This window comes from Columba livia, chromosome Z, assembly GCF_036013475.1.
Source record: "Columba livia isolate bColLiv1 breed racing homer chromosome Z, bColLiv1.pat.W.v2, whole genome shotgun sequence".
Classification (NCBI taxonomy): domain Eukaryota; kingdom Metazoa; phylum Chordata; class Aves; order Columbiformes; family Columbidae; genus Columba; species Columba livia.
In genome coordinates this window covers 67,996,532-68,010,627 of record NC_088642.1, presented here as the reverse complement: position 1 = coordinate 68,010,627, position 14,096 = coordinate 67,996,532, and the positions used below count along the sequence as shown (strand labels likewise).

The window sequence follows — 14,096 nt, the reverse complement described above, 5'->3', positions numbered from 1 at the left end:
CCTCCCAGGCCAGCAGAGCCAGCGCAATGCTACATCACAGAGCACTATGCAACTACGAACAGCTCTGAGCATGGAAAAGCTGTCACCAGCCTCAACTGTCCAGTACCAAAAGCTAGATGTGTGACCTCCAGGCGAGTGCTTCTGGGAAGGAGAGGCAAGCAATGAGTCAGTCCTCCACCTGCTCTTTAGATTGCTAAAATCCAGAGCCCATACAACATTTTGAATAGCACCAAGAGGTTCTAACAAGGATTTCTGACCACTCTTTCCATGGACTCTTCATTATTCCTGTAAATTGGATATTGAGGAATATTTTCAATAGTCCCTGAAACACATTTACCTGTCCACACATGTTGTATTCATTGTATCCAAACGCATGTAGAGCATTTCCGTGGCTTGTGCGAGCTAAAAGTTTCTTATTAAGGTTTACAGAAAAGCACTAGAAGTTGGATGTCACTCCTTTCAGTTTTTTAATATGTCATCAACTTTTTGCACCAAAAGGACTCTGGGTCTGCTCTAAGATCAGGTAAATGAAGCATATGATGAGTTCCGCCCTCTAAACCCAGCCTGATTTTCTCCCACTATTGCAATGAGACTGTTGGCTTCTTCCATTCGCATCATGCAACAAGCAGAACTGCACTGATACGAACACACACCAATCTTCTCATGGAGCACTTCTGGAACCTCACCAGTCCAGCTGCACGGACTGCTGTTGATGCTAATCCACAGTCTCTGATCATCACTGAAGGCTTGAGAAAGTAAGTCTACACTGACTCTACCTGACACAGCTTTTATGCTTCTTACACTGCCCCTATTAACATTAAAAACTTTCTGAATGGATGTCCGTCCAATTCTAGAAGTAGACTTGGCTCTAATCAATGAGTAGCATCATGAAGTAGAATGAAAATTTGGGCGTGAAATTATCTGTTAACCGTTCCCCATTCTCAGCCTGTAGCTGGATCTCAAACAATGATCTAACATGATCTAAAACAGCAGCAAAGTAGGAACAATGTAACAGCCAGAATTAGCTGAGAGTCATGCCTGCTTCCTCAGCATTTAGCCACCCTGTCGGAGCTGACAGATGACTACTGACCTTTTGAATGCTCCTAGTGGGAGCACCGAATGGGAACTCAGGCAAGCTCCTTTAAATCATCTGCTATACTTCCTACTTAAAAAAAGCGCAGGAGCACTCACACAGTGGTTAGAACAAAAGATCATGTCTGTCACTTCCTTTCCTTCTCAGCCTGTATGTGTCTGTGACCATGCCACACATTGTCCAGACCTATGCAGGCTGCAGTGGCAAACAGGAATATTGTATTTTATTCCCTCAAAAAGACAGCGCTTCTTGGGAAGGAGGAAGTACCAGAACACTTTCCAGAAAGCTGAAGAATCTCGCACACTTGGCAAATCTAGACCTGTGCCAAGCGGCTGTGCTATTCTTTCATGCAACTGTTACAGGCAAAGTTTCACACAGGTGCTGTAAAATATTAATAGTGCCAATATTTATTGCTATCCCATAATCTACACAACAAACAAAACAATGACTACATTTTATAAATGCTCTCCAGCAGCACAGAAAGGATACAACTTGTGGTAAAGAGCCAGGCTGAAGCTTGCAGAGTTCAATCAGGAGTGTTGTGTACATGACTTCAATGTGTGGTGGAGACGGAAGTTGAAACAATTCTGCAAATATTACCTGTAGTAGAGGAAGGCACAGAATCAAGAGTACAGTCCAACGTGACCTGCACAACCCTCAGCTTCACAACAGCAGCCAGTCTTAAACAAGTATATACCCAAAAAGGCCCATATTATTCTGTCAAATGCATGTTCCAGGAAAAAGAGAGAAACTTAAAGGCAGTGGTAACCATACACTGTACTAATATAGTCTCCTCTAACTGCCCTTATCATTCCACACTAACACAACACCAGCATTATACATCTATTATGTCTAATAAATACACCAAGTAACTGTAGAAATGGCCATAGTTATAATATGACCTACTGCAGTGCTACCACATGATCTCAGAAAAGCAGAAACCATCTGATCCTGTTAAATAACAGAAATATTAAACTTAGTAAATGAGGACTAAGCATTTAATATTAAAGGCTATTTGCATTAAAATTACATCTATGTCTTTTACATCATTTCCTCTTTTCTCCTATACAAAAACTTGAATAAGTAAAGCCACAACTTTCAACTGAAAATTACAGCCACCATTTCATACAACAAAAATATATGCTCAGTACTCCTTGGCAAGCGATCCTTCTAAGAAAACTGAAAACAATCCCGCAGTCAGCATTTGTGTTTTTATTTTTGAGTTTGCCTGTAATCATCACATGTCAATCTTTGAGGGCTACAAAAAGATCATAATTGTACAACATTCATCCCTGAACTTCTGTTTATTTTGCATGCCATTCTCCATTAGATTTAAATTACATCAAAGGAATCAGGAAACTTTGATTCATTACAGTTGCTCATTTTTTTCTTTAAACTTCTGAATAAACACAGAAGAATCAAAGCTTACATGTGTAAGCTTTAGAAAATCTTCTTACTAGTGTAAGAAATCAATGTCCACTTCTAAATAGCCTCCACAAATAGAACATGAAAACATATTGACTAGAACTTGTTCTAAGGAAGGACTTGAAAGCATGAAGAGACTATAAGGAGCTCGAGAACCTTTCTATGACAGTATAATCTGGACATACTGTTAAGACAGACAGGGCAAAAAGGACCCTGTTAGGTAGAAATCTGCTCCTCTTCTCAGGATAGGAAATAACAACTGGATCCGTCATTCTCCACTTGAGATATCACATAAAACTGTACTTGTGATATCATCAGATGTTCATTATCAAATGCTCAGATTAAGTGTTTCAAACTGGCATACTATACTTTGTACAATGATCTGAATGTCCAAACTCTGTTGAGTGCAAGTTGTACCAAAAGCTGTAGCAGCACAACAGGGCACAGCGGTCCAAGAAGCCAGTAACACTGCCCAGACATTCCCTGTTCACAGCTATGAGAAATATCCACATACATGTCTATAAGAAGCTATTGAGAGAAGGGCATCACGTTTCAGTGTTTTGCACAGATTTCAGGTAGCATGAGGCATTCTGTGCTTGGCTTGACAAACTATGACATGGAGCCTCAGGAAACTCAAAAGTAGGCACATGGTCAGGAAGGTAGTGACGACCACTTCCAGGCTACTTCTCCCTAACTTATGTTCTGAACCTTAAATAACACTTTCCTTTATTTGTTAGACTGTATTATTTCTACAGTTCTGTGACTTACTAACAAAGTTAGTGAAATTTCAGAGATTAAACTGTTGAACTCTTCTTGAAAGCAACAAATCACCAACATGACTGTAAAGAGAGACCTTACAAGGGAGCAGTAGAAAGCAGAATGAACAGAAGCCTGAAAAATAAGCACTAAAAACTCTGGAGCTTCATTAAAAGTAAGCAGTCACAGACAAGTAATGACCTTAATACACAAAAATAATTCAAAATGGCAAGAAAAAGGAAATTATTACAATAACAAAGGAAATCATTACACTAATAGTCAAAGAACTTGTATGCCCATCTTGCAGTTCTTTCCAGTAATTTAATCTACACAAGCCTTTGCTATTTTCACACCCTACATGTTTCTGAATCAAATAATTTCCAGGGCCTTCATATAACTTATTTAATCAGGAATCGTAGTAACTGTTTTTTGGCATTAGTGTACAGCTGAGCATAAAGCATATAGCCATATATAGCACCTGAAGATACTGAAGACCACTAAAGATACTTTGATGTTAAGGTAGAAAATTATTGTTAATTTTAAGATTCCTCTATTCTGAATTCAGAGTACAAAAAGAATGAGCTGGCCAAAAGTAATGTAACTCTATAGCAGTCAGAATATTTGGCATTTTGGTGTCAAAAGGAATTCTCAATCCCACTTCAATTAAGATAAATCTTAGACATAAGGTTATTTCTTGTTATAATTAGCTCTGAAAGTCCTACTTATAGTTACTTCTTCATAAAGCCTTTGTATGACATGTTGCCATTATTACTAAAATATCTCAATCCCCTTCAGATTTTGGTGGAAATCAATTAAGTTTTATACAGCTCTGCATCTTGAAAACAGATCCTTGAAAGGAGGCATCAAAAGAAAACCTATACTACTCTTCTGATACACATTACGGTTATTTAAAATTCTCTAATATGGAGGATGCCCCAGAGGAAACACACCACGATTTCACTTTAAGTTCTTTTCAGGGAGTGTAGAACAAAATCATGTAGAAGATCCAAACATAAAATAATGCAGAACGATTGAGTCTGCCTGGGGGTCATCTAGTCAAAAGTTCCCTGCATAAGACAGTCACCTAGAGCAGGCTGCTCAGGGCTGTCCTGTTAGGTTTTGACCTTCTCCAAGGATAGAGACTCCACAACTTCTCTGGGCAAACTCTTGAGTGTTTAATCAACTTCACAGTAAGAAAAAATATTTTCCTTCTGTTCAAATGTAGTTTCTTGTATTTCAATTTGTGACCCTTTCCTCTTGTATTTTAATTCATTTTTTTCAAACAAAAAGTGACTCAAATGCAGACATCTCTTAGACTGCATGATGCATTAGAAGCATCATGTGTAAAGCTTTTGAAGTTTGAGAAACGCCACAACCTCGATTATTATTGCACTAAGAAGTAACAGTACTGACTCCCATGCACCAAATTAAAATGAGAACAAGAAGCATAAAACTTAACACTCAACCATATACAACCCACTCATTTAAAAGCCATTGGTTGAATTCATCAAGATTCTGGCTGACTCCCAAATCAAACTGTATTTTAATGGACCTATCATGGAACTAACTACAAAATGTTACTTGTGAAATAATGAAACTACAAAAGAGGTCATATGTAAAATCCATACCTCTACTATATGGTAGTTCAAGGGGATCTTGTTATTTCCTGGATAGCTCAAGAGCTGTGCAGCACTGCAAAAACACAGACACATTTAGTTTAAAACATAACACAGCAAATGTGATGTAAAGAGCAAGCAAAAAAGTTATAGAAAATGCTTAATTCTGGGCAAGGGTCCACACAAAAGCACCACAAACAAATCAACAATCCCTCCAAAGTCTGTCCATCAATCCACAGAACACTTAAAACAGAAACACCACAAGAACACACCATCATTCCCCAGACTATGACTTGTAATGATGTATTCTAACTCTGTGCAGTTACATCACTTGAACCCAATACTGCTATGCAAAGCAGTTCTGCATAAATTGCTGTGGTGTTTTGTAATTCTGGCATGCATATATGAAAAGGGAAAACAAAACAAAACAAAACCAAGCAACAACCAGATGTTCAGAATTACTTGAAAGCAGAACTATGTAAGAAACTCTCAGGCTCCAAATGCTTCAGCTTTTAATCGGCTCATTATCACCTACCATTACTACAAAGCAAACAACTGATACTTTCTTGATTTTACTTCTACCTCTCTGGCAAACCTTGTAGCTCCCTCTAGTCTTTTGCTTTCTTCTAAGAATTAAAGACTATCCCAGTAACTGCAACAACACTGAATTTCTAGTTTCTGCTGAATCAAACAGCTGCAACCAAAAAAACTTTATCGCATGCCATCACCAAAACCACTGTTTCTGCCCATTTTTTTGTATACTATACAAAGTTCAGTGTTTTTCATTTGGAAGCACACCGTCACCTAGGACAAACCATCTCAGTTATTAATCACCCACATCAGACATTGCTTAGGCAGAAATGATGTGCCCTGACTGCTTCCTGGCATGGCTGAATTCAGACTAATGAAATCTGCTGGCCCTGCACAGTGGCTCCCCAGAGCGAGATCAATTATCTCTGTCACCTTATTCCAGAAAGAAAAACGCAACAAGGAGGAGCAGGAAGCAGAAGCATGTTCACGAACACCAGCCCACAGTCAGCTGCAGACAAACCAACTCAAGGCTCACTGTGTCCCACTAAATCAGCTGCTTCGACCACCCAGGAAGCAGGACACAAACACACTCTCCACGGTGCTCTCATGAAAAGTAAGGTGTGTCTGTAAATTTTTGGCAGCACATCCTATTTTACACAGCTATTCCCTTCTGAAGGAGCCACTGTCCTTCTGGATCATACAGACTCTCCATTATCTAGGTATTACTGACCCACAGTATTCCAGGCAACAGTTTTAATACAGTTAAACGTAGCAAACCAAGTTTCACCACATGCTCTAGTAAATGTTTAGTCTTGATCTTGTGTCTAACCCATGCAGGACTCTGCACAACCCTGATGGCACCAAACCCATGGCAGCATATAAAATATGCCAGGGGCACACAGTGCTAAGCTCTTCCTACCAAGTCTTTCTCTCCTTCCAGTGGGATTTGATGATGCAGTGAAGGTTCTCTTCTATCACAAATCGTTCAACAGAGTGGCTCCCAGGCATGACAGGGCCCTGGTAAGAAAGAATTAAGAGTGATGAAAGATCACTGCTAATGCAGTGGTGCTACAGGCAGCAAGCTATACCACAAAAAGTTACAGGTGGAAAAGAAAAAAATCCAACATCCCCACAAACACAGAGACGTCTCAGCTGCCCTGTATCCTTCAGGACTGAGAAGCTGGTGTGACAAGAGTTCCACACGAACCTTAGATTTATGTTTAAAACAAAGTGAACACTAGGACTCATTACAAAAATAAATGGTAATAAAATCATGTAACACAATTCTAAGTTCATAGAGCATCCACTTCTTCCTTTGCTCTGTGGAGCTATCAGGCAAGGCTACCACCACACAGCCTGGAAAAAAAAAAATCACAGTTAAGCAGGAATATGCTGAAGAAACAAAGCTAGGAATGGCCAGGATAGAGTGGAAAGAATACACAGTCATGGTCCTGTTCACTGGAAAAAGCAGAGGCCAATAAACAAAGGTAGGCATCAGCAGACTTAAAGCAAAGGGAGCTATAAAAGCACTCAGGGAAAGCAGTATATATTATTTTCCTATTCCTATACACTTTTGTCTACATATCTGCTGTTGAGGGAGGGGGAGGCAGACTGTTAAGACAGATCTTTCACACACCTGAATAAGCACTGCTCCATCCCAAAATATGCATCAATACATTTTAACAGATGAGTAAACAACTGTCTTTAACCTTCACAATAAATACCTAGCCTGGAAAAAAGCTCAATTCACCAACTTTATGGAAGGAAAGTCTAAGTCTTTGAAAGCAGTTTTGCTAGAGACATGAGAGAATTCAGTCAACATTGTCACTCTAAATGAAAGCATCCCAAGACCTCACTCCCCAAATTCTGCTCCTCGCAGATTTGATTTGTATAGTAACTTGGTCACTTAGTTCATTTCTACAGAAGTACCGAAGCAGAACCGCTGCTGGTCTTCAAACCACTCAGTATCCTGGGAGAGGGACACCACATTTTGACTGATACTGCCCCAGGAATCCAAACGTGAAAACCACTCACCATCCCCCACAGCAATCACATACCTCAGGGTCATCTGTGTAGTCAAACATCCTAAATATAACCCTTGGCATTGGGTAAACTGAATCTTCAGTGTGAGGTGGAGGAGTGAAAGGAGGCAGATTGTGTTGCAGCGCTTCACAAAGAATGCTGTCAAAAGCCAAGTAGGGCCTCAGAATGTGTCGCTCTTGCCAACGGTCTTTTTTCAGCTTCTGAATCTGAGACCAAAGGCAGTCTAAATACTGAAGGAAAAGTGAGAAACATTAGATGCACTGAATCTCGTAACAAAGCTGGCAGGTCCTTGAACAATTAGAAATGTATTTCTTAAATTCCATATTCCATGCAGGAAAAACAAAACAAAACAAAACAGTTTCTTAAACTGCAGATTCAGCAAACCAAGAAACAATTTAACAACTCTAAATGCCAGAGCTGTTGCTAATTCCACACAACGGTGCGTCAGTAAAGTTTAACCACTGGCAGGTTTTTAAAAACAAAGAGGCAGCCCAGGAGCCTGAGCACAACAGCCATCATTTGGATCTGCCATCAAAACTACAGCAGTGAACATGACTTCAGGCACCGCTTATTGGTGGTATTAAAACAGACATCATATCAACATTAAAATTTGAAAGACATTCTGTGGGACTGCCATGCTGTTTCAAAAGCAATCAAAACTACCATTCAAGACAAATACAATACTATCAAATACTAAATACCTTTGCCATGGTTTTCAAAACAACTGTGAGTCTCAGCATTCTCCCAGAGATGGGTACAACTGGCAATAGTCTGGCTTTGTTTAATCACTATCTTGCTAAAAGCAGTCCAAGAACTCTGGAGGCCTCTGAATGCAAGTTTCAAGTTATAGCTGGTGCAAGAAATGTCTTTACTTGGAAGTGTTTTGCATTTACTGAAATAATCACAGTACAAAATGGGAACAAACTAGTAACAACTAACACCTGAAGTGAACAGTCATGTTTGCTGTACTCTGGGTAACACATGGTCTCAAATGCGCTCTGCTAATCTCTCCTCTATTGAAATAAATATGGAAATTTAGATACTGGACGGCCAGAATACTCATGTTGACAAACTAATCATAATCAGACAGCCTATCTCTCCAAATTATGGCTAACAAGACAATTGTTAAGACTGTGATTTAATCAGAACACCAAACAAAATGTAAGAGGGCCATGTTCCAAAGCTTCCCAGAAGATCAATTCAGATCTCACTTTCCAACTAAGTTTGTTCTCAAACTTAGAAGAAAAAACAAAACACACACATAAAAAACACAAGAAAATATGAAAAGGCAAATTCCACCACAAACTAGCCAGATGGCACCTCTCCCCTCCAGTATTTTTGGCTTAATTGTGAAAGATGGCATGGTAAGTGCTGTATATGGTTTCTACATATTTGTTCAGCACTCCCTAGAGCTGAGAAAGCAAAGCCGCTATGAAAGTTTCATTCTTGCAGAGGGAAAACATTGGTTTTAGCATGGAGAGTGTTGGTCTCTTCTCCCAAGTAGCAAGTGATAGGAGAGGAAATGGCCTCAAGTTGCACCAGGGGAGGTTCACATTGGGTATTAGGAAAAACTTCTTCACTGAAAGGGTTGTCAGGCATTGGAACAGGCTGCCCAGGGAAGTGGTTGAATCGCCATCCCTGCAGGTGCTTACAAGACATGTAGATGAGGTTCTTAGGGACATGGTTTAAGGTGGACTTGGGAGTGTTAGGTTAACGATTGGACTCTATGATCTTAAAGGTCTTTTCCAGCCTAAATGATTCTGTAATTCCACAATTAAGGGATAAGTAAGGAATTACATTGTGCTTCTCACAAAGGTCCTTTTAACATGAAGCCCTGCACCTTCAATTCCAGAACAAATACTACAATTTGCAACCACTGCTCACTTCATAACATTTCCTCAGGGGTCTGTCAGCAAACAATACACTCTCCTACTGATGCAATACCACCTTACATTTAGATTAAAGACTTAGAAGAGAATTCCTCACATAAAACTCGTTAATGGCAAACAGGAGACAATTCAAAGCATTAATAGTTTTAGACATGCCTTTTAATTTCATGATTAAAGAACACCTTAGCAAAAACTTGTTTTTCAGACTTTCTGAAAGAATGCAAATGTAAAGTTTGCTCACCTCTTCTTGTGGATGTGGTTTATCAGCAGTCCAAACTTGTAGCATGGGTACATGAATCTTCTGGCGGCGTCTGTTTACATGGGAAGGAAAACCTGATCTTTAAAAGACTCATTTAGGGCAGCAATGTTTTTCCTATTGAAAGCGTACTACTATTTGATGTCTTCAGCTGATTAAGTCTACAGTATATAAAAAACAGGTTTGTGATTTCTTAGAAAATCTATTATCATGCATTAGCAACGTTAACTTCAACGTTAACTTCAGAAAGCAGTCACACTGCAGAGCACTAACACAACAATCCATCAGTGTTTACAGCACATTCACAACTGCAGCTGCTCCAGCATGAGAAAACAAGGTCTTCAACACACCCTCAAACCAGACAAGACATTAAAATTTTTCCAAATCTCTCCACCTATTCGATTTTAAGTTTTTTTTCCCTGCAGAATGGTTCAGACCAAAGGCTTTAGAATACCTTTTAGTGAGCAAAAACTGAAGCTATCAATCCATACTTAAGTAGATACCCACGGGTTACAACTTACTTCAAATAGCTTTCTGTCTGAGACAAGAGACGATCCATTTCAGCATCCTTTTTCTCATATAACTCCTTTCCAACCCAAGGCAAAGATGATAGAAATGCGAACATGTACCAGTCACAGCGTACCTATAGGAAAGAAATATACTGAAATCTAAGTATACAAGTAAATGCCAAAAGATTTTGTACACATGCCCCATTTTAATTTAAATTAAAACATTAGAAAAACTATTATTTTGGGAGGATGTAAAGACAAGCAGTTAAAGACTGGACTGTCAAGTCAGGAAAAAAATAAGTTCTTGTTTGAAATGTGTAATTGAAATGTGACATGCAGACTTAGAAAATGCTATGACTTCCACAGTCCTCCTGCAGATTATCAATATAGCAGAACATGCCCAGCACTATGCCCTTGTCAAAGTAAATTAATTAACTTCAGCTACCTCACTATAAAAGGTCATACTTCCTTACCATATCTGTGTATTTTCTAATTGCCACAGGCACACGAGAGTCCATTTAGTTTGCTACTTCTAGAACTTCCCTGTCCTAAGCATAAATACAGAAGCAACGGCACAGAAAAATTGTGAAAACAGAACTAGAGGAGCCTACAGATCCTTTGCTTTGCTTACTTGAGGTACGTCCTCCTCCTGAGTCACACTCACAAAGTTCTCAAACATAGCTACCATTGAAGGTGCGGCTATTACGTGACAATTCACAAGATCAGACAGAAAACGAACCTAAAAAAGATCAAAAATTGTTTTACATGAATATTTTTAACTGATTGCACAAGAACGAACATTACTTAAACGACTAAAACAAAGCATTAATAAAAGTACAATATTCATTCAGTACTACAGAGGCAGCAACACCACCCACTGCACAGACCTACTTCTGAGCCCCTTGAAACAAGAACCATAAATGCTGCCTAATATATCATCCATTATAACATCTGTGGCTTGTCTCACGGCAATAACATTGCAAGAATAATATGTCTAATTAAGGAAGGGTGGGAAACACCAGTATGCATTCAAAGACATGCAAACTGATACTACAGTAAAAAACCTTGTGCTTCTATCTACCTTAAACAGCATCAGATCACCAAAATTACAGAAGTGTAAGGAAAAAGACTTCTAAAACGCTGAGGATGGATCAATCCATTGCTTCATGAGTCCAGACGTGCATAATGAAAAAGCAATGCAGGATCTGTATGCCATTATACACTAATAATTTCTGTATTTATTTATTCATAAATACAGTTACACAGAGAGAGCCTATGTAAAAACTGCTGGCACTTTCAGGTTTCAGAAACGTGACAGACTGATGGCATGCTGGGAATCAAATGGCCTATTTGCCTGGGAAGAAAAAAATCATCATGGCAGGAATATACCCTTGATTTGGTTGCACTCTACTTAAAGAAACCCAGACTGACAGAAATGGGAATTTAAGTAGAAAACATAGGGTGCAGAGCAGTGGCTCTTTTCTTTTTCTCTCCCCTTTCTTTTGATTTGTATCCTGCTTTCAGACTTAAACAAGGCCCTAGATAATACAGAAGCTCTCCCAGTATCACCACAATCTTAACAGGGAATACAGGCTGAAATTCTAGCAATTAAAATCTCACATTTCTTTTCCTGAAGGCTTGTTTTTTCTTAAGGATACATTCACAAAAAGTATTCAAAAAATACAACAGTGGTGTTTTGATCTGAAGGCAGATCATTTGGAAAAAGTATTGCGACAACAATCTGGGCTAAGCAGACAGTTCAGTACTCAGAGTAACTGCAACAGTTGCACTTACTTTCCAGATATTCATTTCTCTGAACAGACTTAGAGAAGTCCCTGGCAAAGCTGAGGAAAGACTTCCACTGCCACTCCCTTAGTTGTTATAAGTCATTTGTATATGAGTGTGTCCAGAGAAGGTGAAGGTGAAGCCAAGTGGCAGCACATTCAAAGTTCTCATGAGGATTTTATTAGCAAAAGCACCCCACAGTTGAACAGCAGTGTCTTGACAAAATACACTGAAATACTAGAACCTTAATTTTCACCAGTGGGCTTCCAAAGAAGCTGAAGAGCTTGGCACTGGGCTTCTAAACCAGACACTGCTGAAGTCCTAATACCCTTGGGCAGACAAAATCTACAAGTAGCAAGAGCTGATCAAACGGTTTCACAGATAAACAGCGCTTAAAACTACCTGCTTGATCTGCATCCCCCATTAGCAGAATAGGAACACAGGCCTGATAACAGCCATCAAAAATAGTTTCAGGCATCCGACTCTTCATTTTCTTTTATTCACAGGAGCCATAAGATCATACGCTTCTGAACACAATAAAAGTGTACGACTATCATCTATTAATGTACTTTACACTTGACTGTAGAACAAGTAAGGGGGGAGCACCTCTGTTTACTGCAAATTAATTTGTCACTGGGAAAATATACAGTTGGAAGTTAATTTTTTAAGTATAATGATTTCTCTCCCCTGGTGAAGGAAATACTTCTCACACAACACATATTTCCTCTTGGTATATCTACAGTGCACTGCACATTGATGCCAGAAGAGACTGTGATACACACTGAAAGGCCCATCTCTTCCGCAACAATAAGGTGAACAAAAGATAAAAAGCATGAGGAAAAATGTAAAAAAACAAAAAAACACTTACTAAATGCACTGCTTCATTATACATGTTGACTTTCAGACATTCTTTAAGCTGACGAATCATGGCTTCTACAAATTCCCCACCAAAATTGTAGTTCCTGGCATTCAGCAACCCAACTAGTGTGGTGTAAACAGTAAGCTTTTCTGGTAACAGACGTGCACTGACACAGAAAAAGAAACATGGTATTAGTCGTTCATTCATCATGCACCAACTGGCAACTGCAGAGCACCTTAGAATCTGCTTATTGTAAGTTGAACTTGTCTCAGGAGGAAAGAAAGAAGTGCTAGCATGATCTTGTAGTTCTATCCCTATCCCACAGTTGACGTTTTACAAGCTTGTTTTTTAATTACAGTCGTTTAGAAAGGCGGGTGCCAATTTCAAGAACATGTAAGGTATTTGCCTTCTATTTACATCTAACTGCTGAGTATTCCAGAGGGTTGGCCAAATAATATAAGTGACAGAATTTATTCAAGGAAGTAAAAAGTTGTTTTAAGTTTGTAGTTTATAAATAATTTCATTATACAACATCAGCAAGATTATGAAAGAGGTGCACACGTTTTATGCTATAAATTCTGATCCCAGGTTTGTCGAGTCAAAGTGACTGATTTTAAGCACAGCACAGGGAAGGGCAGGCCCTATTGTAAAGAATTAATATTCCTCAACCATTTCTGGGTGCATGTAAGCTAACCCTACACTTTCAGGAGTGTCTGCTAGAGGAAAAGAAAAAATACTATTTGCCTTATATTAACAAACATTGTTACAAAATAAAGTATCTCCAAAACCGTAGCATAGGCAAGGGCTGGAACACTCTCCCACTTCACCACATCCCTCCTTTGTACTTCTCTTACCTACTACTGTGGAACCTGCCCAAGCTCTCCCTCAGACACCGACTGGTCACCCCGACACAGGGCACCTCTGCTCCTGCTCTTTGCTAATGAGAGGAAGGAGAGCTGTCAGGCACCGCAGAGTCCACTGTCGGCTCTTCATCTGCCCAGCTTCCCTGCTCTAGCAAATTTTTCAGCACTCACGAGGACAAGAGCATCTCATTGCCAGAGAAGTGGAACAGGCAGCAGGAACACAGCACAGATAATAAAACTAAATAAGTGTTAGCAGCAAATAGCTTTGGTGCTCTCAAACATTTAATTGGGAGACAGGATATTGCTCAGCACCACTGTGTTCTCATTGCTACTGAAGAGCAGCTCTGAGGTTTCTTGTAACTGCATTGAGCCTTTGTCCACACTTCAAGTCAAAGTAACGTGAAGAGGTATTTTCCTTGAATTAAACCTAGTATGTAACAAGCTTATTAATCTATTTTTTTTGTTTGTAGT

The 14,096-nt window shown here is 39.3% G+C and overlaps 1 protein-coding gene across 1 annotated transcript in view; it reads right to left on the bottom strand.

The window, feature by feature from the left end:
* NCBP1 (nuclear cap binding protein subunit 1) overlaps positions 1-14,096 on the bottom strand; it is a 31,782-nt gene that overhangs the window by 16,325 nt on the left and 1,361 nt on the right. Inside the window, exons 4-12 of the mRNA XM_065046273.1 lie at positions 12,772-12,928; positions 10,750-10,857; positions 10,131-10,252; positions 9,595-9,664; positions 7,479-7,694; positions 6,341-6,438; positions 4,903-4,966; positions 1,583-1,693; positions 338-402 (exon numbers count right to left, since the gene is read on the bottom strand). Of these exons, the coding sequence (XP_064902345.1) occupies positions 338-402; positions 1,583-1,693; positions 4,903-4,966; positions 6,341-6,438; positions 7,479-7,694; positions 9,595-9,664; positions 10,131-10,252; positions 10,750-10,857; positions 12,772-12,928 (1,011 nt within the window). The remainder of the gene's footprint in view (positions 1-337; positions 403-1,582; positions 1,694-4,902; positions 4,967-6,340; positions 6,439-7,478; positions 7,695-9,594; positions 9,665-10,130; positions 10,253-10,749; positions 10,858-12,771; positions 12,929-14,096) is intronic.